The sequence below is a fragment of the Hyaena hyaena genome, unplaced genomic scaffold (genome assembly GCF_003009895.1).
Source record: "Hyaena hyaena isolate Hyena2069 unplaced genomic scaffold, ASM300989v1 scaffold_18, whole genome shotgun sequence".
Taxonomy (NCBI): Eukaryota; Metazoa; Chordata; class Mammalia; order Carnivora; family Hyaenidae; genus Hyaena; species Hyaena hyaena.
The window spans coordinates 6,883,328-6,905,848 of NW_024080649.1; the positions used below are offsets into that span (position 1 = coordinate 6,883,328).

The 22,521-nt window shown below is 53.5% G+C and overlaps 1 protein-coding gene across 1 annotated transcript in view; it reads left to right on the forward strand.

Moving 5' to 3' along the window:
* VAC14 (VAC14 component of PIKFYVE complex) overlaps nucleotides 1–22,521 on the forward strand; it is a 100,100-nt gene that overhangs the window by 40,557 nt on the left and 37,022 nt on the right. The window contains exons 13-14 of the mRNA XM_039223175.1: nucleotides 8,397–8,553; nucleotides 20,107–20,239. Of these exons, the coding sequence (XP_039079106.1) occupies nucleotides 8,397–8,553; nucleotides 20,107–20,239 (290 nt within the window). The remainder of the gene's footprint in view (nucleotides 1–8,396; nucleotides 8,554–20,106; nucleotides 20,240–22,521) is intronic.

Consider the following 22,521-nt stretch of genomic DNA (forward strand, 5'->3'; position numbering starts at 1 on the left):
AGGACGGAGGGTGTGTCCAGCACATAGGATGTGCTCAGAAACATTTCTGGAGAAAGCGAACAAACAGGAGAGACAGTGGACGGTGAGCTGAACCCCTGTGGCCTGCCCCACCCTGCCGGGCCCTGGCCCTGCCAGGGCAGACCCGCCTCCTCGGGGCAGGGTGTGTTGTAGCTGGCAAGTACGCTGGGGTTAAGCGGAGGCCTGGAGGAGCATAGGAGACAGAGAGCCCTGTGCCGCTCTCCCGGTTGCCATGGACCATTGCCCGGAGACAGCTGGCCCCTCGGCTCATCACCTGGTAACCGAGTGCTGACGGTGTGCGTGTGCTGCTCCTGTGCTGTCTGGAGCACAGCAGGCCCTTCCTCGGCCTCTGGCTCACTCTCAGGGAGAATGTGTGACTCTGAGAGTGCACCCCACCCCGGGCGGGGGCCTGGCATGATGCAGGCGAGCGATGGCTGGCATCACCAGGAGGGAGACCCGGGGGCGAGGGGCCGCACTGGGGGGACTTGGGAACTGGTCTCCAGGTTGTCTTTCTCAGGCTGGCTTTTCTCTTCTCCTCCCCTCTCTGGGGGCTGGAGGCTGGAATGGTTTTAAGCTGTCAGGACACACACGGTGCTGTCACGGTTAGTGGAACTTAACAGTGAGCACTGGGTGCAGGTCTTTCGCATGTGTGGCACAGAACTAGGCACTTCAGGAAGGATTTCAGAGTTTATTAAACATAAAAAGAAGGGGCATCTGGGTGGCTCAGTCCATTAAGCATCCCATTTTGGCTCAGATCATGATCTTACGGTTTGTGATTTTGAGCGCCCATCCGGTCATCTGCTTTCAGCACAGAGCCTGCTTCAGGTCCTCTGTCCCCCTCTCTCTCTGCCCCTCCCATGTGTGCATGTATGAGCTCTCTCCCTCTCTTTCTCAAAATAAACATTTTTTTAAAAATGAAGAAAAGAAAATAGTCTTGATCCCTGTGAGCGTGTGTTCAACGTCAGACCAAAAAAAAAAAAAAAAAAAAACAAGGTATAATCCTTCTTTGTTTTAATTGTTTTCGCTCTAAGACCTAACTAAGACCTAAAAGGTTCTTAATCAGAATGGTTTTCTCAATGGGAAAATAAAATAGATCCGAGCCCAAGCAGTCCTTCTCTCCCACCCCGAAATCTAAATTTTTGGCAGTGCTTTCCTTGTTGTTGCTGAAGAGGGCTGAGGGACCCAGCCCCCAGGAGATGCTGGGCTTGGCCCGCTCTGACCCCACTGTAGCCAAAAGCTTTTCTGGGAATACCACCCCTTTCCCAGGCCTGGCCAGGGCCTGCTTGCCGCCTTCTGCAGCTCCGGTTTACTCTGTGTCCAGGGCAGGAGCCTCCAGCTCTGGTGCCAGCTGCCGCTGTGTGCCTTCTTCCAGAGCGTTCTTGGTTCACTGCTCTGGGGCCCATGGGAGGTCCCGTGCCTCCCTCAGCACCCCAAGGGGGTGCCTCCTGGGAACAGCGACCTGGTTTCCGAGGGTCAGTTCCCCAGCTGATTCCACAAGACACGGAGCTGTTCTGTACATGATCGGGGACTCAAGAGGCCTGCCCTGCTGGGCCTATACCCCTTGTGAAGGAAGTGGACAGGCTTCTGTATGGCAGGAAGCAAAGGGCCCCAAGGCTCCATGGATGCCTGGCCGCAGTGCCTCTGCACTTAATTTCAGCTCCACTTCCCAAGAACTGAAGAGCAGCCCAGCCTGACCCAGATCTCAGGCACAGCCCTGTGACCCCATTGCTCCCAGCAGAGGCATCAGATAGCCTTGGCAGTGGCCCACACAGGCCGGCCCTTAGCCTTCAAGGCCTTTAACCTGAACTCACCGATCCTGCCAGCACCTAGTTGTGTCTCTTGGAAACACTCTTGTGGCTTCCTTCTGGCTAGGACCAGAAAGGACCCAGCTTGGGGATTTCCTTCCCTCCTCATGGGGCTGGAAGGCTGAGCCAGTTGACATCTGGGGCCTAATCAGCTGACCATGGGCCTAGCCAAACTTTTGACAAAAGTTTCTTGGAGATAAGTGGGTAGAGTGAAGTGAGAGGCCTCTCCATCCATCCCCTTGGCAGAAGCTATTCAGAACGATCCATCTTCCATTTCCTGCCTGGCGCTGCCGGTCAGCAAGTATGTATTCAGCATCTGCTGAGTGCCTCTCCCTGGGACTTCATGTCCAGGAGCCTCAGTAGGAGGCAAGGACAGACTCCCAGCCTAGGGAGTTGGCCTTGTAAAGCTCTGGGTCTCCAGCTGTTCCTAGGGTGGTAAAGGAGCAGCCAGGAACAGGACCGGCCAGGGTAGGAGAGAGAGAGAGAGAGAGAGAGAGAGAGAAGGGAGCCTCCCACTGTGACCACTCTGGAGACAAGGTGTTGGGACAGGGAGCGCCTGAACAGAGGAATAAAAAGGGAGGGAACCAGTGCCGTCCTAGAGAGTCCGTCTTCGGCCTGCTGGAGTTCTGGGGGTGACAGCCTGCAGTGGCCCCATCCAGATGGTGACTTTCCTCCCACACTGAAATATCCCCTTTGCTGGCATCAAGTCACCTCCTGGAAGGAAGGGCTTTCTCAGGAATTCTTTGGCCTCCTTGACTTTGCTCCCCAAGACACAGAGGGGTGTGCTGGCCCCCCCCCCCCAGCCCAGGCCTCCCCCTCAGAGTTGCTTTGTCAGTTTTCTGCACCCAGTTGTCACCGACCCTTTCACTCTGCCGAGGGCCAGCTCACGGCTCACCCCACTCCAGGATGGGGGACCAGCTGATGTGCCTCTCCCCCACCACCACAACCACCCCCCCCGTTGCCATGGCAACCGCAGGCACTCCTGCCCCTGCAGAATATTGCTTTCTTGTAACCTTCTTCCCTCCTCCCTCTCCCTCCTCTTTCTCTCACACAAAAAGAAAGCACAAGTGTTTTATATTCATTTTGCAAAAAGCTGTGTAGTGCATACTAATTGGCGTGGCTTCCTCCTGCTTTCTTTGAGCCTTTCCTCATTCTCAGAGCCAGGACTATAGGCCAGTGCAAGCTTGGGCCCAGCCAGCCTCCTCCTTGGAAGGGGACTAACTTTGTATCTCTAGAGGCTGAGCAGCGGGCCTATCACTGGGGGCCTTTCGTCCAGGTCTTGAGCCAGTGCCCCGCAAGCAAGGCTGCTGAGATCATTCTGTCCTTGTTCCAGAGCTGCTTGTCCACAGACCAAGGGGTCTCCAGGAGGGGTGGGGTACCAAAGCTCTGGCCTGGCACAGAGATTCAAAGCCAGGTTCAGCCGGAGGGCGGATCATGGCTCCCCCTTGGTCTTTGTTGCTCTCTGCCAGCGCCCCTACCCCACCCCACCCCCGCCGCCACTACCTTGACACTGTCTCCCTGGGCCACTCATTCCCTGGGCAGAGGCAGAGTCCTGGCCTAGGCCTCTGTCAGGATTGTTGCCACCGAGCCTCAAGTCCATCCCCTAGGCTGAATGGGACTTTCTGGTCAGCTGGGAGAGAGCCAACAGCTGTATTGGATGGCACAGCAGCCCTGGAGTAGCTCCCCACAAATTCCCCGCTGTCAATCCAAGCCATTCCTTGCCCTCCATTTTGTTAGCCCCTTCCTCTCCCGACATCTAGCAGGCTGAAGGAGATGGTGGTGCTATTCCCAACTCCCTTTCCAAAGAACCAGGAAGGTGTGCTGTATACGTGTGCGAGCGTGAGCGTGCGCGCGCGCACACACACTTACGAGTACACGTGGTATTGCTCCAGGCAGGGCTGTCTGTCAGATTTTTGCCAGTCCCTGGGGACCAGAGACAAATCTTCTGATATGTAAGCACTAGAGGAGTGGCTGGGATTACTGAAGGAACCTGTAGACAACAGTTCCAGCTTTAATTGTGCAATTGAAGTGTAATTTGCATTCATTTGCCATTTGGTGTTAAACTTCCCAAAATAAGAGAATTCAAAATGTAAAATAGGCAGTTTTGCCGGCTGCTGCTCTCCCGTGAGGCAGGAGGAGGTGGTACCAAGATGTCCATGCACATTCTCTTTAGTGGAGAAATGAAATGTGAAGCCCTTCGAATACACACTGCTGTTCTGCCCAGTCCCTGAGCCAGGACCACTGACGAGGCTCAGCTGTGGAACCAAAAGTCTCATAACAGAAGGGGAGCATAGAGTATCTCCTATGATGTTCATGGCAACCTTTTAAGGGCAAATCTCTATTGGCACATATGAGGAAACAGGCTCCCCATCACCTGCAAAACCAAGTTCAAACCCATTTGGGCCATAGCTCTTGGGGACCTGCCTCTACCTATGGCTAACACTTGATTTCTGGCCATGCCCCCCTGCTAAATAACAAAATTTCAATTGAGTAAATTCAAAGATCAGAATGGCTTTATTCAACAATTCACGAAACAGGCAGCATCCCCATGTAGCAGCAGAAAGAAGCTGTGGAAAAGGAAAGGCAGGAAGGGAGTGGAGAAAGAAAATGGCTACAAGAATGCATTGTTTCAGGCAAGGTCACTTTCCTAATGGGACCAGCAGGGGAAGGGGTCTGCCGGGAGGATTATCTCACTGGTGCTGAACAGGTAATTCCGTGTTGCCTGGACAAAGGTTACATTCCTTTAAAGGTTGAAACTGCAATTAAGTTAGGTATTAAATCTTGGTTTGCTGACATGGGATTTAGCCCAAGTGACTCCATTTTGGGCCTGCTGTCTCCTTTTTAACACTCGCACCAGCCCCATGCCCCACTCCAGAGCTAGATCAAAGCTTAGGTTCCTGGAATGTGTCACGGGATTCTGGGTCTGTGTCCATAAAGGCTTATAGTAGTTAAGAGAATGGTTTCCATGCCTTCGTCTGCCCCCAGCAAACTGATGGTCACGTACTTCCTAAAGTCTGCCCATCCCCACAGGCCAAAGTGCTGCCTCTGGTTGTACATGCGCTGCATTATAAGTGTGTGTTTACCGCCTGTCTCCCCAGGGCCGCTGTTGTGAGAGGCAGGGCCGTCCTGTTTGGCTTCGCATCTCATCCCACGAACACAGGCCCTGGCCCACCGTGGATGCTCAGTAGATGTCAGGGGAGGAGGTGGAGGGGTTAAGTTAACTGACTGGGAGTCAGGATTGTCTGACCACAAAGCCCAGTATAGCTTATTGGGCTCCGGTTTGGGGACCAAAGTGTGTGAAGTGGACTCCCGGATCCCTGGAGCAGGTGACTCTGCAAAGACAGATGGACAGCAGTGAGAACATTAAATCTAGCTGGAAGTGGGGAAAGCTGCCTCTTCCAGTCTCCCCTCCCCTTGCAGCCTGGCCCAGGGGCCACTCAGGGTGGGGGCATCAGGGTGGGTGATACTGTGATACATAGTAAAAAAAGAAAAAAATACATATTTGGTCTTTATCCCAAGTTCTGGCACAGAGCTCCTAAAACCCTTGGAATTTCCTAAGGATTGAAAATCAAAAGTGTCTTTTGTTAGGTTAGTGAGGTGACTTGGATGCCCAGAGGATGGGAGCTGGTTGCCAGGAAGACCAGCCATGTGTTGAGAGGGTTTAACTTTCAATCTGACCCTCGAGGAGGAGAGAGGAGCTGGAGATCAACTGCCAACAGCCAGTCATGTCATCCCTCATGCCCATGTAATGAAGTCTTCTTAAAAAAACAAAAGATGGGGTTTGAAGAGCTTCCGGGTTGGTGAACACATGGACACTCGGGGCAAGCAGCACCCCCAGAGAGCGTGCAAGCTCTCTGTGCACTCCCCACATACTGAGCCCTGTGCGTCTCTTTATCTGGCTCTTCCTGAGTTACATCTTTTTATGATAAACCGGTGATCTACTGAGTAAAATGTTTCTGAGTACCATGAGCCACTCTAGCAAATTAATGGAGCCCGAAGAGGAGGTCATGGGAACCTCTCATCTGTAGCCGGTCATCAGAAGCACAGGTGACACCCTGGATCTGTGGCTGGCGTCTCAAGCAGGGGACAGGCAGTCTTGTGGGAGTGAGCCTTCAGCATGTGGGTTCTGACGCTACCTCCAGCTAGATGGCATCAGAATGGAGTTGAACTGTAGGACCCCCACCCGGTATCGGAAGAAAACACATAGGAACCTTAGGGTTGTTTACATTTTCTAGCCACGATGAACACAGATGCCATGAACATTTCTACCCAGGTCCTGTGTGGACGCGTTTTTGGCCCTCTTGGGTAACACTAGGGGTGGACGTGTACCTCTGGTGACTCTGTTTAACTTCTTGACACACAGTTGGCTTGCTTTTTGCCTCAGTTTAATATGAGTGAATCACTCCCCCACCTGGTTCCCACGTCTCATCTCCCCTCCCTGCCCTTTAGACAGTGACTTGTTTGGACAGATGAGCATCTTGAGTGTATGGCCTGTGCTCAGGCCACTCTTACCATGCAGCGCCGCCCTGTCACCACCTCGCTGTCTGTTCCCCCATGCCACCCCCTCCCTCTCTGTCCACTTTATGCCATCACTGAAGTAGAGAGCCTTCTGGGCAGCAGATGGCCTGGGCCTCTCCACTTTGGGGCCTGCACCCACCCAGGCCTGCAGCTCTTGGCCTGGGCACAGGGGCAAGTGCTCATTCCTGCCATCTGTCCTGGCTGCTCAGTAGCCCCGACCTTCAGCCAACATGGATGCGACATCCCCTGCAGGCCCAGCAGCCGGGATGTTCTAAAATTGCACCTACTTGTACGTGGAAGGGCAGGCTCTGGGTCTCCCCGTCAGGCCACGGGCCACAGGCTGAGGCGCCTGGGACTCACCTGCAGCCCTGGCCCCTGGCCCAGCGGGGGCTCAGGAGGTGCTGAGAGCCTGGAGGCGATGGAGGGAAGTGTGCAGGTAGTCAGGTGCGAGATGACATCTGTGTGTGTGAGTGCATGCGGTGTCCAGCCGGGATGAGGCCGGTGTGGCAGGATGACAGCGAGACCACCAGCTTGCGGGGCACTTGAGTGCTGAACATGCTGTGCTGCTGGGAGAAGACGCAGGGCCAGGGCTGGCAGAGGGGACACCAGAAGTGACACCTGGGACCAGGCAGGATGAGGCACTGGCATGTTGCTCACAGGAGACAGGAACCGCTTTGAAGAGAGGGTAGTAGCTTTATTTATTTATTTATTTATTTATTTATTTTGAGATAAAATTTGCCCCTTTAAAATATACAATTCAATGATTTTTAGCATATTTACAAGGTTGTGCAATCATCACTACTGTAACTCCAGAACATTTTCACCATCCCACAAGAAGCCCTGGAATAGCCTTACCTTGACCATTGTCCCCATATTCCAGCCAGGTGGTCTGTCATGGCACACTCAGCCCATCTCCCAGGGCCCCATCCACTGGTGCTCTGTGTCACTTCACAGGCCCAGGACCACAGCCCTCAGTTGCCATGGTAATTCTTGGCCCAGGTTCAGGCAGTCATCATCCACTCAGTGGATGCTTGTTGGGCACCCGCTGAGTACGAGGATGGTCCCAGGGCCACACCTGTGCCAGGACAGGCACGTTCCTCTCGAGAGCAGAGATGAGTGGGGGCAGGAGGGAGCAGCAGCCCTCCCTGCAGTATGGTGAGGTAGAACTGGGACAGGTGCGCTGTGCATTTACACACACCACACACACCGCACTCTCTGTCTCTCTCTCTCTCTCTCTCTCTCTCTCTCTCACACACACACACACACACACACACACACCGCCCTGCTGAGGCAGCACCCTGCTGGGTATTGATACCACATGAAGAGCAGGAGGTGGGTGCCATGTGGAGGAGGCAGCGTCTAAGGGTATGAGGGCCTGGGGTTGTGAGGCAGGGCTGGGGAACCTGGTGACACCCAGCACTGATTAGAGCTCGCTCTGCCATTCTCCATGCTCAACTCTGACTGTCTTTCCTTGGAAGAACTCGGCAGGTGGGGGTCAGGCCTGTGTATGAACATCAAAGAGGCAGCTGAGAATTGAACAGTGTGTCTAGAAGTTAGGAAGTCCCCAGTCTTGGAGCCCATAGTCATGTTCTGAATGTAGAGGGTGGCCTTTGTCACCTCTGCAGAAAGATCTATTCTGTAGCCTGGTGGTGGGCCGAGCTGTGGCCTAGAAGGCACCGTTGGTCCTCCACACAGGTCGACATTGGGGCGTGGTCAGTGTCCCTGCACAGACGGCATCCTGAGTCCCACATCTCCTGGGGACCTCTGAGGTCCCTGCTCAGGGGACCAAAGAGGAGTGGTCATAGGAAAGCTTATTCCCACACCTCAGATTCCAGCTTCTTTCCTCCCCTTGCCCTCACTTCTGCCCATTTGTGTTCTCTTCAATCTGTATCTTTTGTAGAACTTTCTGAGCACTGTCAACAGCTGTAATCTTAGTGGTTCTCACCAGCGTGTCACCCTCTCTAGACCCCTCCACACCCCCTGGCGGCATTTCTCTGTCTCAGACCACAGCTCTCCAGAGGCCCTTGTCCTTCATCCTCTGCTTTTCTCCCCCAGGTTATCCTGAAGGATCTGGAGGTGTTGGCAGAAATTGCTTCCTCCCCTGCAGGCCAGACGGATGACCCAGGCCCCCTTGATGGCCCTGACCTCCGGGTCAGCCACTCAGAGCTTCAGGTGCCTACCCCTGGCAGAACGAACCTGCTGAACACTTCTGGTAAGTAGTGCCCTTATGGTTACAGCCACAGGGGCCCTGGGAGTGCTCGTGCTTGGTCTCCTCCTGGACCAGGTGCTCCCGCAGGCCGTCACTCTCAAGCCCCGGACCTCTGCTGGGGTGTGAGCAGTCAGAAATGTCCTCTGCTCTCTGAGAAACAGGCAGACCTTGCCTCCCCGCCCCCATTAGAGGCCCTCACACCCCCTTTTCCTCATCGTCGTGCACCATTCATACTTCCGAGCCATTGGCTAAATATAAAACCATCTGAGTCAGCGGATCCTCTTTTTTGCTGGGGCAGCGTCTCCCCAGTCAGGAATCAGGGGGCTCTGGAGCCTTGGGTCTCACAGGTGGAAGACTAGGCAGCCATTTCCTTCCTCATTGGGGAGCTAAAAATAGCAAACAACATGGCAGGCAGCCCAGGCCGGAGAGGGGATGATTCAAACAGGACGTTTCCGAGCAGTCCTTGGACATGAAGGTGGTTGTGGCGTTCCTGGGGCTCGCCCCTTGGGGTCCTTCCAGATAGCAGGTGGCTCTTCTCCCTGGGCCAGTGCAGTTCCCAACTCCTCCCTCCCAGGCACATGCCAGTTCCTTCCAGTGACGTGATCCTGGGAAATGCCAACGATGCAAGTTGATAGGAAAGTCCTCATCAAATCTTGGGTGTTCGCCTGGGGTGTCTCTTTGTCCTCTGAGTGGCTCTTGATACCCAGATACAAGATCCTCGATGGCTCCTCTTTGATGCAAAAGTCAGATGTCATATAGATCCAGGGCCTGTCCCTGCCTGCCGCTCTAGCAGGCTGAGCCCCTGAAGGCGTCCGGTACCCAGCCCTGAGCACCCCCACTTGTGGCACCGCTGCGGCGGCCCTGCAGGCCTGAGTGCACCCTAGGGCTGCTACGCCAAGTCACACAAGTCTTGTGCATTGAAGACGTCTTGCTGGGGACACTTGAAGTCAGGGGTTCCCCCAGCTCCTGCAGTGGGGTGTCACATAGGACCCCAGGCTTTAGGCCACTGCTGCTGCACTATTCTTCCTGCAACTGGGCCCAAGGTTCTAGCTGTTTCTGACTGAAGCAAGGAAGGGGTAAGGGGCTCTCGTGGCAGCCCGGTTTCCTTCTCTTGTTTCCCCAGGATGCGGTGGCTTCCTTGCCGAGGAACCCAGTTTCCTCCGAGCAGTCAAAGGCCGTAGTTGGGAGGCTCCCACATCCTGACCCTTGTGAGGGACCCTTGTGAGGTTCCCACCCTCTGTCCTGCAGCCCAGGACTCCATTTTCCATCCTGTGTCCCATGTCAGCACTTGGGGGTCAGCCTACATTCCCGGGCTGAAATGCCAGAGGCTGAGTGTGGGCACACAGCCGTGATGTGGGGGATCTCACTAGAGGGGAGAGGAGCACCAGTGAGGGGATGAGGGTGACAAGTCACTTGAAGAAGGGAAGACAGCAGCCAAGAGAAGGCACCCGCAGGTCGGAGCCAGCCGTAGGTCTCCGTCCTTACAAAGCAGCTCTCTGGCATCTTCTATCCTCCTCAGAGTGGAGAAGGAAAGGAAGCCAAATAGGCAGCACCGCTCCATGCAGGGGAAGGACATCTTCATCACCGGGACTCTCTGGGATCTGTCCCTCCATCTCTGAGGTGTTTTTTATCTTTCTCTGGGCACCAAGAAGTTGATGACTAAAATGCTTACTCATTAGCAGAGGGATGGGCCGGAAAATGGCCTGGGGCCCAGGTCGGGTGTGTGCCCTGGGAAGGCCCGGACAGGGAGCTGCACAAGGGGCCCTCTCAGCCACTTGGGAGCAAGAACTGAGGGCATCTCAGATGGCAACGTGTCTTAACCCTGGCTTCTGGCCCTGCCAGGATAGGAGGGCCCCTAATGAGGCTGAGGTGGTAAAGATTTCCCCCAGCTCACCAGGGCTGTCAGACTGGCTCACATCAGCCAGGGACTCCCCCTGAATTCATAGAAAAACAACCAAGTATGCCAGATGAGAAGAAATTCCATCCTGGAAAGAACACCAAGGAAGTGACTGCAGCCAATCACTCTTCTTGCTTCCAGGATACACAGTGCCGTGGGCCACGTGCTCTTAGCCTGAGACTCACCCAGTTCAGTGCAGAGGGTGTGGGAACCACACGTGTGTGCATGTCCACAGATGGCACCAGATTTTTCAAATGGGTTCCTGATTTTAAAAGGTTAAGGTCAAGTTCGGACCAGTAAGAAGAGCAGAGGAAGCCAAAGTTGGGCCCTGTCCCATCTCCTGCCTCAGCTGCCTTGGGGAGGGCACTGGCCAGGCACCAAGGATGTTAGGGCTGGCTGTTTAGGTCAGAAAGCATGCAGGAAGTGCACACTCATTCATCTGTGGGCTGCATTTCCTCCCGTTGCTTCTCAGGCATGCAGGAGGGTCATTCTGTCTGTTTCCATCTGGCCACGCATGGGGACAGAAGTTAGAAGGCCAGACCCTCTTCCTGTTTGGATTTTGCTTTCCTCTGGCTCTCCAGGGTACAGCTCTGAGAACATGCCGACTGCAGAGCACCCCCCCCACCACCACCACCGTAAAGGGTCTTTCTTTCTGGAAAGCCAAGGAGGCAGGGAGCCTAGCAAAGATGAAATCAGCAGCATTTATAGGGAACTCTGCCTGCTCGCTGGGTCTGTAAACTCAAATGGTGCAGATTTAATGCGAGGGCTGGGGCAGCATCGCATGCCTGGGTAGCGCCACAGCAGTGGTCCCCAGGGCCCACGAGGCAGAGTTGCCCACACGGGATTTTTCCCCCTGGCCTGGTGCAGACATCTCTCCCTCCAGCACAGAGCCATGTGGGCAGAGGCAGTGGTCTCGCCTCTCCCACCTCCACTTGACTGCAGACCTTCACAGGGCCCCAGGCTGGGAAGAGAGCCTCCTCTCGGCATTCAGGAGGGGAGCTGCCTGGGCCAGCGGCCCTGAGGAAAACCAGTAGAGGGATCCCACGTTTTACTGTCTCCCTTGGTTGTGATTTGGTGAAATGAAATGAAAATGACCACTCGGGTCTCCTGTGACTTGGCAACTTTTGTGCATTCTCTGCCCGTCTCCATTCAGGGGGCTTCTGGCTGAGGCCCCCTAGGCTCTGGGGAGAGGGGTGATGAGCTCCCTTTGAGCAGACCCGAGGGGCCTACCCCTGAGCCTGAGCAGAAGGCTCAGCAGAAGCAAGACGCCTCTGGGATCAGTCCCTCATTTGAATGTTCCTGCTGCAAGAGAGGGAGCAACCTTGGCCAGGCACAGCAGCAGTGCGGCAGTCTGGGGCCAAAGGTCACCGCGGGACTGATGTTTACCCCCAGACTCCAGTCTTCCCTTTCCTTCCTCTCCAGCCAAGGGGGCCGCGTTCTTGGTGGGATAACTGCTCACGTCAGTGTGCCCCACAGGGCTCTCTGGTCCAGTGTGGAGTTTGATCCCAGTTCTAAAATCATGGGCGGAAAGAAAATGTTCTGATTCCATCTCGTTCCTTGTAGCCCAGGCTGGCATGGCCAAATTCAGAAACCATGTTCCAGAAGAAACCCAGTAAGCCATCCCTGGGCATTTTTCCCAATAGTAAGAGTGGCTATAGTAGTACATTGAGCTCGTTAGGACCAGACCGTGTTCTGAGCACTTCCCATGTGTCAGCTCCCTGGGCCTCACTGTGGGTGAGCCCAGCTCCTCACAACAACCACAGGAGGAAGCACCATTGCTTATCCGGGCGGGGGGATTGCGATCGGTGTTGCTGCTGACCCAGGAGCCTAGCCTCAGAGTCTGCTCTCTGTATTGCCATGTTAGAGGACAAGAGCACTTGCCCAACACCAGAAGCTTCCACCGCTCAAGATGGGGAACCAAGCAGTGGTGGCCAGGCTAGCAGTCCAGGCTTCTCCCCTGGGGTGCATCCTGGCATAGCCTTTGAGTATATCCCTTCTCTTCACAGTGGCTTCAGAGATCCCATTCTGGCCTCAGCCACCTCAGCAACTCGTCCCTTCTGCTGCTCCCACTTTCTCCAGCACCACCAGGCCATTTCCCAGCCCTCAAAACCTTCTTTGTTGCTCTTGGAGCCTTAAAAGGCTTTCTCCCTACATACTCTTTCAGACAGTGTAAAAAACCATGGGTGCCGGTGTCAGAAAGATCTAGATTATACTCATCCCTAAAGGGCTAGAGTCAGGTGCCCAGTAAGGGTCAGTACCTGGCTTTCAGAGTTCGTCATTATGACGGAAGGAGGGGGTGCCATAGCTGACTGCCCTGTCACCACTGCCCAGGTAGTCACCTGTCTCCAGGTAGAGGGCCTCACTCTCTCCATCCCAGGCCCAGTCTTGATGATGGCCCCGAGGCCCCCGCCTCCCGTCTCCCTCCAGCGCTGCGCTTGGCTTGGCCCCAACTGGCAGTCTTTCTTGATGCAGCCCCTCTCTCCTTCCTGGTCAGCTGGGAGTTCTTCCCGGGCCCTGATGTGGCCTGTTAGCTTGTCTCGTGCTCTGAACCAGGCAGCCAGAAAGCCTCCTGGATTTGGGCCGCTGCTGGGGGCAGAGGGCTCCCCGGCCTTAGCAGGGCTGGCTCAGAGAAGAGTGACTGCCTCTTGGATCGAGTCCCAAGGGTGCCACAGCTGCAGCATTTCAGCCGCCCTTTCATCCATACAGTCGAGGGGTTCAGGCCCTCCAATTCAGTGGACTCCACGCCTCCTAAGACCCTGCTGTAGCACAGGCCTTGGCCTCCCTTTCTTCCGGCCCCTTGGTTCTTTAGGGGAAGCTGCCCCTTCCCCACCTGCGTCCCTGGATTCCATGCCAGCCTCCCAGCGGTACAGTCCCTCCTCAGAGCAATTCCTGTGCCAGGCACTGTGCTAGGCTCCTCATCCCTGTGAAATTCGCAGACCGGAACCAGCCCTGGATCTGCCTCGGGCCCCTGGCCTTTCCTCCAGGCTCTCTGGGTGGCAGATCCAGATTCCCACGCGAGGGGCTGACCAGGCACCCGGGCCCCAACCCGCGGGGGAGGGGGAAGAGGGTGAGAGGGCGGGGAGCCGAGCAGAGACCCTGCCGGGCGACCGGGCTGGACCACTAAGGTTTTCGCATCTGGTTTTGTTGAACTGTAACTCACATTGCCTATTGAGGCCAGAGCTATTTTTATCCTGACATGTGAGGCTCCTTCGCGTCATAGCCACAAAACTCAATCTAAAACATCCCAGGGAAGGTTGTTTGTGAGACGTTCTGCAGATTCTCATGTCGCCACATCAGGTTTCACTTAGCAACATCTGCACGGCTGGCTCCCTGGCCGCCCACCCCACCAGCCCGGTTTTGTATACAGAGCGCTCCCGACAGCATCTGTCTGCCCCACGGCCAGCCAGCAGTCACGTGAGCTTCCTGCCAGAGCCCACTTCTCCAGACTTCTCCAAACTAGAAATGCAAGGCAGGCGGCATTCGGCTGAGGGGCTGGTCCTCAGCAGGATCAGGGAATGGAAACCCCACTCTCCTTGGCCCCTCGAAGACTGTGACTCTCCTGAGACCCAAGGCCAGGTCGTTCCAAGCCACCCCACTTCCTGAGCCCCAACTCACACCCCATCTTTGGTAGGCCTGGAAGACTGTGTTGTCAGCAGTGCCACCTGAGCAAAAGCATCCCAGGCGTGGTGCCCCAGCACCTCCCCCGAGTGCAGTGTCGGAGCGCCTGCCCGGGATCGGGTCCTGGGCTCCTGTCTGGGTTCTGCCCCTTCCTAAAGGAAGCACTGAGCCCAGGGCCCCCCTCTCCTGGAGAGCCCAGCAGAAGTGGCTTTTATCACAGCTATTGAGAAAAGAAGCCGATTCCCTACCCAGCTGTCAAGGGTGAGGTGAGGTGAGGGAGGGTCAGAGGTGGGCGGAAGTGGCCAGCAAAGTGCTTTGTGTTACCGTGGGGAGGAGCAGGCTGCAGTTGGGCAGAAATTCGTTCTGTTGAGAAAGGCCCATCATCCATGTAATCACACTCCCGGCATGAGTTTGCCGACTTGCCGCCCCGCCTCCTCCTCCCCCTGCAGCCCTGCCTGAGAACGTCTCCCAGGTTCTGACTCAGGCCTGAGGGACCGGTTAGTCAGAAAAGTGGTGGGCTGGTGGGAAACAGAGGCTGGGGGAGACCGAGTAGGTCCTCCCCCTGTCCGTGGTGAGCACTAAGCTGCGCCCCGTCCTTGACCAGCCCACCCAGGAAGGGTTGCCTCTCCTGCCCAGACCTGCCATCTCTACACAATTGTGCTGGGATTGCCGTGAGCTTTCCGAGGTTCCCAGCCCAGTCCTGCAGAGGCTCCTCCTCGAGAGAGTCCATTCTGGTGGGTGGGAGCCTGAGGGACAAAAGTCCCTGCCCTAACAGCTGCAGGCCCCCGCAGGCCAGGCCCCAGTAACTCCCTGACACTCCCATAAGCTTGGTCTGGGTCGCAGGCAGGCCCCCGGCCCCCACTCAGTTTGCTCTTTGTAGTTTTTAAACAGTTGGGAGCACTGGGAGGGCTGAGCCATGGAAGCTTTCCCAGCAACCACTACTGTGAGAATGTGAATCACGCCATGGCTTCTCCCAGATGTCACTCTGCCCTCCCACTAAGGGCCTCAGCTCCAGGGGCTGCCGTGCGGGCCTGGACACGGAGAGTTGATTGTGTGGCCCAGAGGGGGCTTTGGCTAAGAAGACCAGGGATGTGTTCAGAGCAGCTCTAAGCCTTCTCTTCTGCTGCCTCAGGCCAGCCGTCAGCAGAGGGGCGGGCAGATCTCCCTCCCCAGATGTGAGGCTGCGGATGGGAGAGTCGCAGGTAATAACCCTCTTCTCCTCACAGCCTCCCTGCCTCCCAGCAGAGCACTATGAAAGTGTCCCAGATCTGAGGTCTCTTCATACTTTCCAGACTGTCCCCCAGCCCACAGTCATCCATTCCAAGACTCAGAGAATGGGAACAGTTTGCCCCTTGCAGTGCTCTGAGTCATGGCATGTTTGCTGATAGCAACAGTCCCTGTGCATTGAGCACAGACTATGTGGCAGGTCCCGGGCCCAGTACGTTCAGTGTGTTGTCTCATTTAATAAGGGCTCTTATTGAGGGTGCCTGGCTGACTCAGTTGGCGGAGCATGCAACTCTTGATCTTAGGGTTGTGAGTTCGAGTCCCACCTTGGGCATAAAGATTACTTAATTTTAAAAAAAGGTTTTTTTAACTGAAGGAATAAGGGCTCTTATTGCCTCCGCTTTATAGATGAAGAAACTGAGGCTTAGGGTAAGAGACTTGCCCATTGCACAGCTAGTAAGTGGTAGACATCTGATCTGAACCAAGTCTAATGGACTCCCAGGCCTTGCTCTAAAATACCATACTTGATGCTTCTGCCTGCCCGAGATCCCCGGGCCCTTGGGAATGGAGACTGTAGCCCCATGTCAGGGAGGATTTATTTATGATCACTCCCTGTTTGAGTCCCTTTGTCCTTTGGAACCCAAATGGTCCTAAGCTGGGAAGTGAGGTAGGCTGTGGGGTACACGCAGAGAGTCAAGAAGAGAATGAGGAGACGGGGAGCCATCACAAAGAGGCGCCCAGGAGAAGGGTCCAGTCCACACAAACCGCCAGTGCTGGGGGTCTGCAGCCAGGCCACCATGGCAGCGTGGGGACGGGGAGGAGACACTTTAACAGCTGTATCTACAGCCACCTCTTCAGAGATCAGCCCCAGCTGGGCCCAGGGTAACTCAATCTGTAAGAATGTGACACTTAATTCTGCAAACAGCCCCACTGGGCCAGGGAGCAGAGACTGTTTGCCATTCCAGAGTCACCAGGACCTCCCAGGCCAAGCTGTTCCAGCAGGGACCCAGAGCGACATACTACAGACATCAAGTTCAGCAGGCCTGCCCTTGAACTGGGCTTCTTCCTCCAGGCTTGCCCCTTGCACACAGTTCACAGGGATGTGTAGAGGTTCTCAGGAAAGAGGACAGCAGTTTGAAGGTGTGACTCCTCCTGAGGAATGCTCATAGAGTAATTCACAGCTGGGAGAAGCGAAACAAAAAGGCACCTTTTGCAGTTACCACTCAACGTAAGGGGAGTCTGAGGTGAGCAAAAGACAACTACTGAAAGGAGGGTTTTATTGCTTCTGACCACTGGCATCTAATGAAGTCAGCCCATGGGGCTCCCACGTAGGACTTGCTTCTGGTACTGTGGATGGTTCCGCACATTATGTTTTGTGCTTGGGATTGATGCTTCTGGGAGCGGATATCCCCTCAGCCAAGCTGGGTTCCCTGTTTTATGCAGGCATGTGGCCACCCTCTCCCTTCTCTGGGGAGGAAGTCAGGGCTTTAGGGCCAAAAAGAGGCCAACCTGGAAAGTGATGGCCCCAGAGGTCTATGTTGACCGACCATTCTGCTTCCCCCAGTGTCGTCCCTGAGTTCCCAGAGGGCGGCGGCCAGGTGCTTTCTCCAGACGGATCACTGTCTCTGTGTCCTCAGTCTTGGCAGGGTCTTAGCTCCACTCTTCTGTCTCCTGCCTAGGAAGTCCCCACCTACTAACCCGCTAACCCCAAACCTCCCCAAATACCAGTGCCCAAGTGATGGGCGCCTGTGGAGCTGTTGGGAACATGGGCCCTGAAGGCCAGCTGCCTGGGCTCAGAGACCACCACTCACCAGCTCTGTCTCCAGATAATCCTCAGCCTAATTCACAGCTTCTCCACGTATATGATGAGAATAGTAATAGCACGTATTTTCAAGGATTATTTTGAGGATTAAATGAGATATTATGTGTAAAGGTTTTAGACACACACATAGCATGTAGTAAGTCCTCAGTAAATGGTAACTGTTGGTTGACTCTTAAGATACCATGTTGGGGAGATGTTGGTCAAAGAAAACAAACTTCCAGTTAGAGGTTAATAAGTTCTGGGCATCTAACATAAAAACAGTGATTATAGTTAGTAAGACTATACTTGAAAAGACTATACTTGAAAGCTTCTGAGAGAGTAGATCGTAAATGTTCTCACAACAAAGAACAATGGACAAATGAACAAAAAAAAAAAAAAATGAAGGTATTGGCTAACTCCACACCACTGTGGTAATCATTTTGCAATGTATACAAGTATAAAATCAATACATTGTACAACTTAAACATCTATAATGTTATATGTCAATGTTACCTCAGTGAAGCTAGAAAAAAATACAATATAAAAAGTAAAGCGCCTAGGGCTTCTGGGTGGCTCGGTCAGTTGAGCATCTAACTCTTTCTTTCTTTTTTTTTTTTTTAATGTTTTATTTCTAGGAGAGAGAGAGAGAGAGAGAGACAGCATGAGCAGGGGAGGGTCAGAGAGAGAGGGAGTCACAGATTGAAACAGGCTCCAGGCTCTGAGCCGGCAGTCAGCACAGAGCCCGACGCGGGGCTCGAACCCACGAACCGCGAGATCATGACCTAAGCGAAAGTCGGACACCCAACCGACTAAGCCACCCAGGCGCCCCGCATCCAACTCTTTCTTGATTTCAGCTCAGGTCATGATCTCACCATTCAGGAGATCAAGTCTTGTGTGGGGCTCTTTGCTGATAGCAAGGAGCCTGCTTGGGATGCTCTTTCTCCTCTTTCTTTGCCTCTCTCTCTCTCTCTCTCAAAATAAATAAACTTTAAAAAAAAAATAAAGCATCTAAAAAAGAAAACCAGTATGTTATACTCACACAGTTGGATATCCATCCACATGCAAAAGAATTCAGACTCTTCTCACCATATACAAAAATTAAAATAGATCAGAGACCTAAATGTATACAAACTATATTTAAAAAAAAAAAAGAAAAAACAACTTTTAGAAAGAAGCATACCAGTAAATTTTTATGACCTCCCCATCCACTAGGATGGCTATAATCAAAAGACAGGTGATAACAGGTGTTGGCAAGAATGTGGGAAAGTTGGAACCTATGCGCTGCTAGTAGGAATGTAAAATGGTGCAGCCACTGTGGAAAGCAGTCTGGCGATTCCTCGAAACTTACGCATAGAGTAACCGTACGATTCATAAGTTCCACCCCTGGGTATATAACCAAAAGAAATGAAAACCTGTACACACAAAAACTTCTACATGAATGTTCATAGCAGCATTATTCTTTTTCTTTTTTAATTAAGTTAACTCTACACCCAATGTAGGGCTCAAACTCACGACCCCGAAATCAAGAGTCTCATGCTCTACTGACTGAGCCAGCCAGGTATCCCACAGTGTTATTCTTAATATGAAGCTAAAAAGTGGAAGCAACCAAACATGCAGCAACTGATAAATGGATAAAATGTGGTATATCCATACAACGGCATATGATTTAGCCACAAAAAATGAACACAGAATGGACACAGACTACAACGTGGATGAACCTTGAAACTATTATGCCAAGTGGAAGAAGCCACATGCTCTATGATTCCATTGACACAAAATGTCCAGAATGGGCAAGTCCGTAGAGACAGAAAGTAGATTAATGATTGCCAGTGACTGGTGGAGGGAGGAATGGGGAGTGACAGCTGGTGGGTGTGAGGTTTCCTTTCGGGGTGATGAAAATGTTTTGGAATTCATGGTGATCGATGCACAGTTTTATGAATATGCTGGAAACCACTGAATTGTTCACTTTACAGGGGTCAGCTTTATGATGTGTGAATTGTATCTGTTAAGCTGGTGTGTGTGTGTGTGTGTGTGTGTGTGTGTGTGTGTGTGTTTCAATGCCCTGTTAGTGCCTTGGGCAGAGGGGATGAGGATACCAACTGTCTCTAACACCTCTTTCCAGCAGTGCTGTTACAAAGGAAAGTTGAGGAGACCCCATAGGGTGTATCAATATACTACACAGGGATCAGGTGGGCATTCTGTCGGCCCTGCTCTCATCCCCTCCTTGCTGGATACCTTGCAGAGGGGAGCGTATTCTGGGCTGGCTCTTGGAGGGGGGCTGTATCTGGCCCTCCACGTATTTTCAGCTGAGATGCATATCCGAGGGATACGCTGAACGTGCTTCTGGTTCTTAAGACAACTCTGTGCTTTGAAAGTCTTTAGAGTACTAGTCTAAACAAGTGCCTTCACCCAAAGGAAAATGACTGATTTGAAAACACGGAGTGAAGATTAAAGCCCTTGGTAACATTTTGTCAGTGTGTGCTGTCTTCAGTCCAGCGGGTGTGTGCATAATTTACCTTTTCGTGAGCACCGTCGGGAAAGGAGTGTGAGTTTTGTTGACTTTTGGGGTGGTGTGCCTGCTTTACCCCTTCTTTCTCTTTCACTTGTCATCTGTCCTTAACCAGCCAAAATTAAGACCGAGTGTATTTTAGTTATTGGGATGATAGGTACAAGTTTGTTTTCTAAAAAACAGAAAATAAAAATCTCCTAGCACACGTACCAGCGGCTCTTACAGATAGAAGGTGTTCACTAAGTTTTTGGGGTTTGGCTGGAGAGGTGGACAGGTAAATGGGTGTTTGTGCAGTAAGCAAAGTTGTATTTGCTTGTACGTACTTGCATAGCCCTTGCTTTTTTGCCATTAACCCAAGGCCTTTGACTGAAGATTTTCCCTCACCTTGTTACACACAGATCCCACCACCACCACCTTTTTGGCCTTGACAATTGTTTATGTTCTGTGGGGGTCCTGTCACCCTGTGGATCCATAGAGTAAATCCCGGCTCTGTCCCTTTCTCTGCAGGTACCAAAGGCTTAGAATGTTCTCCTTCCACCCCCACCATGAACTCCTACTTTTATAAGTTCATGATCAACCTTCTCAAGAGGTTCAGCAGCGAACGCAAGCTCTTGGAGGTCCGAGGTGCTTTCATCATCAGGTTAGGCGCGGCGTGCCTTCTCTTCGTCACGTGGCCACAGTGTTTCATTTCACACCATTGCCAGAGGTTGGAGCAAACATTTTCTCTTTCACTTCTCTCCCCTCCTTTTCCTTTGTGTTTGTTCTTGAACAAACCAAGAAGCCTCCCTTGACACCAGGAGGCTGGTGCTGCCAACACAAGACAGGTCAATGTTGCCATTTCTCAAACAAATGAATTTTTCACTTATTGAGACACTTTTCCCCTGAGATTAAATATTCTCTCATTAAATGCCCTTGTTGGAGTCTCTGGGGAGGAAAGTAGGTGAGCCAGATGGAACGTGAAATAGGGCTGTACCCGGGTGTCCAGCCACCAGCACGGGGTTTGGCCAGGCAGAGCTGGGTTCTCGAGTCGTGTGAGCCTTGTCCGGGACAGTCTCTCCTACCGTCCCCTCTAGAACCCCCATCAGCAGCACGACTGAGTCTGGCCCTTGGCCTCCCTGGCTTCTTAGAGCTGAGGGTCACCAGAAGAGTGACCTTCAAGTCACCAAAATCTAGATGGGGCACGGATTTCTCCAGGCTCTCCCAACAAAGCCAGGCAGAGTAGTTTTCTGGAACAGTCTGAGTGGCCTCAGATGCTCTATGGCAGTAGTTCTCAGCCCTGGCTGGCCACCTGTTAGGTGACCGAGGGGGTCTCATCCGGACCTGTGAAATAAGCAGCTCTGGGGTGCTGGGTACTTAAGTTGTCCAGGATGCTCGGGAACTGGCTAGACCAGTGTGGTCCATGGAATCGGGAAGGCTCCTGAGGCCACCTGCGGGGTCCAAGGGTTGCAGGGGGATTGCCGGCAGAGGGTCCAGCCTGTACGGAGCCTCTAAGTCGGCAAAAAGCATGGAGAGTTCATTTTGCTGTGACTCAGAGGGCAAGGACGAGAGGGGCCCAGCCTTGCTGGACACACCAGGGGTTACAGGCCTTACCCAGAGGCTAGGGGCTGGTGGGGGGGAGGGAGCCCCTGAAAGGGCTTGGGCTAGGAGGACAGTGTGACCAGATTTGTGTTTGAGGGGTGAGTGGAGAGCAAGGCGGGTGTACGGGAGACCTGTTGTGAGGCTGTTGTCCAAGTGGGAGATGGTGACTGCTTGGTAGGGGGATGGGAAGAAGCAGCAGCATTCTGTAATTCATAAGAAGTATTCATTGATTAGTGACCGATTACCTGAGGGCCTGAGGGGACAGGGTGTTGGGAATGACACCCAGGACTCTGGTGTAAGCACGGGGTGGCTGGTAGTGGCAGTCCCTGAGAGGCGAGCTCTGGAGGACGAGCAGGGAGGGAGGAGGGTCCCCTGATTGAGTTTAAATTGCTTTGGTGACATCAAAGGAGAGGTGAAGCAGCAGGTTGCTACACCTCACTCTCAAAAGAGGGACCTATGGCCAAGCTGCAGATCTGAAAGTTGCTAACATGGTCATTCATTCATTCACTCATTCATTCACTCACGAGATATTTACTGAATAATGACTCTGCAGAGTACTACTCTAGATGGTGGGGCTTTCCTTCTTAGGGAATGAGAATGCTCAGTGGGAAGAGGGGCAGAGGTGGAAGGGAAGGGGCCTGATGCCGCCGAGCCCTAGGGAGCTCCAGTGTGTAATGGTCAGAGAAAGAAGGAGAAGCCAGGAAAGGAGGCTGAGAAGAAGGACCCGAGAGGTGGGAAGAAGTGAAAGAGGGTGGCAGGAGGCAGTGAGGGGAGATGAGACCTCTCGAGGGTCTGCCAGGAGCCTGCCCAGCCACCAGGCAAGCTGAGTCAGGGAAATGGGACTGAGCTGCAGGAGGAGGCACGCCTGCCTGTCCAGAGGGACAAATAGCAGGACCATAAAGTTCCTTCCCATCAGGAGGAAGGGACTTCTGATGGTCCAGGCTACCAGAAGGTGTCCCCGTGGTGGTGGGAGGCTGTCACTGCCCCCTTGCTTTTCTGAGGTCATATAGAGCAGGGTTTCTCAAACTCAGCGCCATTGGCATTGGGGGCTGTCCCGCTGTGGGATGTGGGGCAGCACCCCCGGCCCCTACCCACTAATATCCTCGGCACCCCCGCTGTCCCGCTGAGATGATCAGAAATGTTTCCAGACATTGGCAGGTGCCCCCTGGGGAACAAAATTGTCCGAAGTTAGAATTATGGTTACAGAGGGACAGAAATGGATTCTTATCATGATTGGCCAGAAGAGGAAGAAGATGTGCACAGCTTTTCTTCACATCCGAGTTGGACAGTCAGTGGGATTGAAGTGGAGATTAGAAGTGGTACAGGAGACCCCCCACCAGGAAA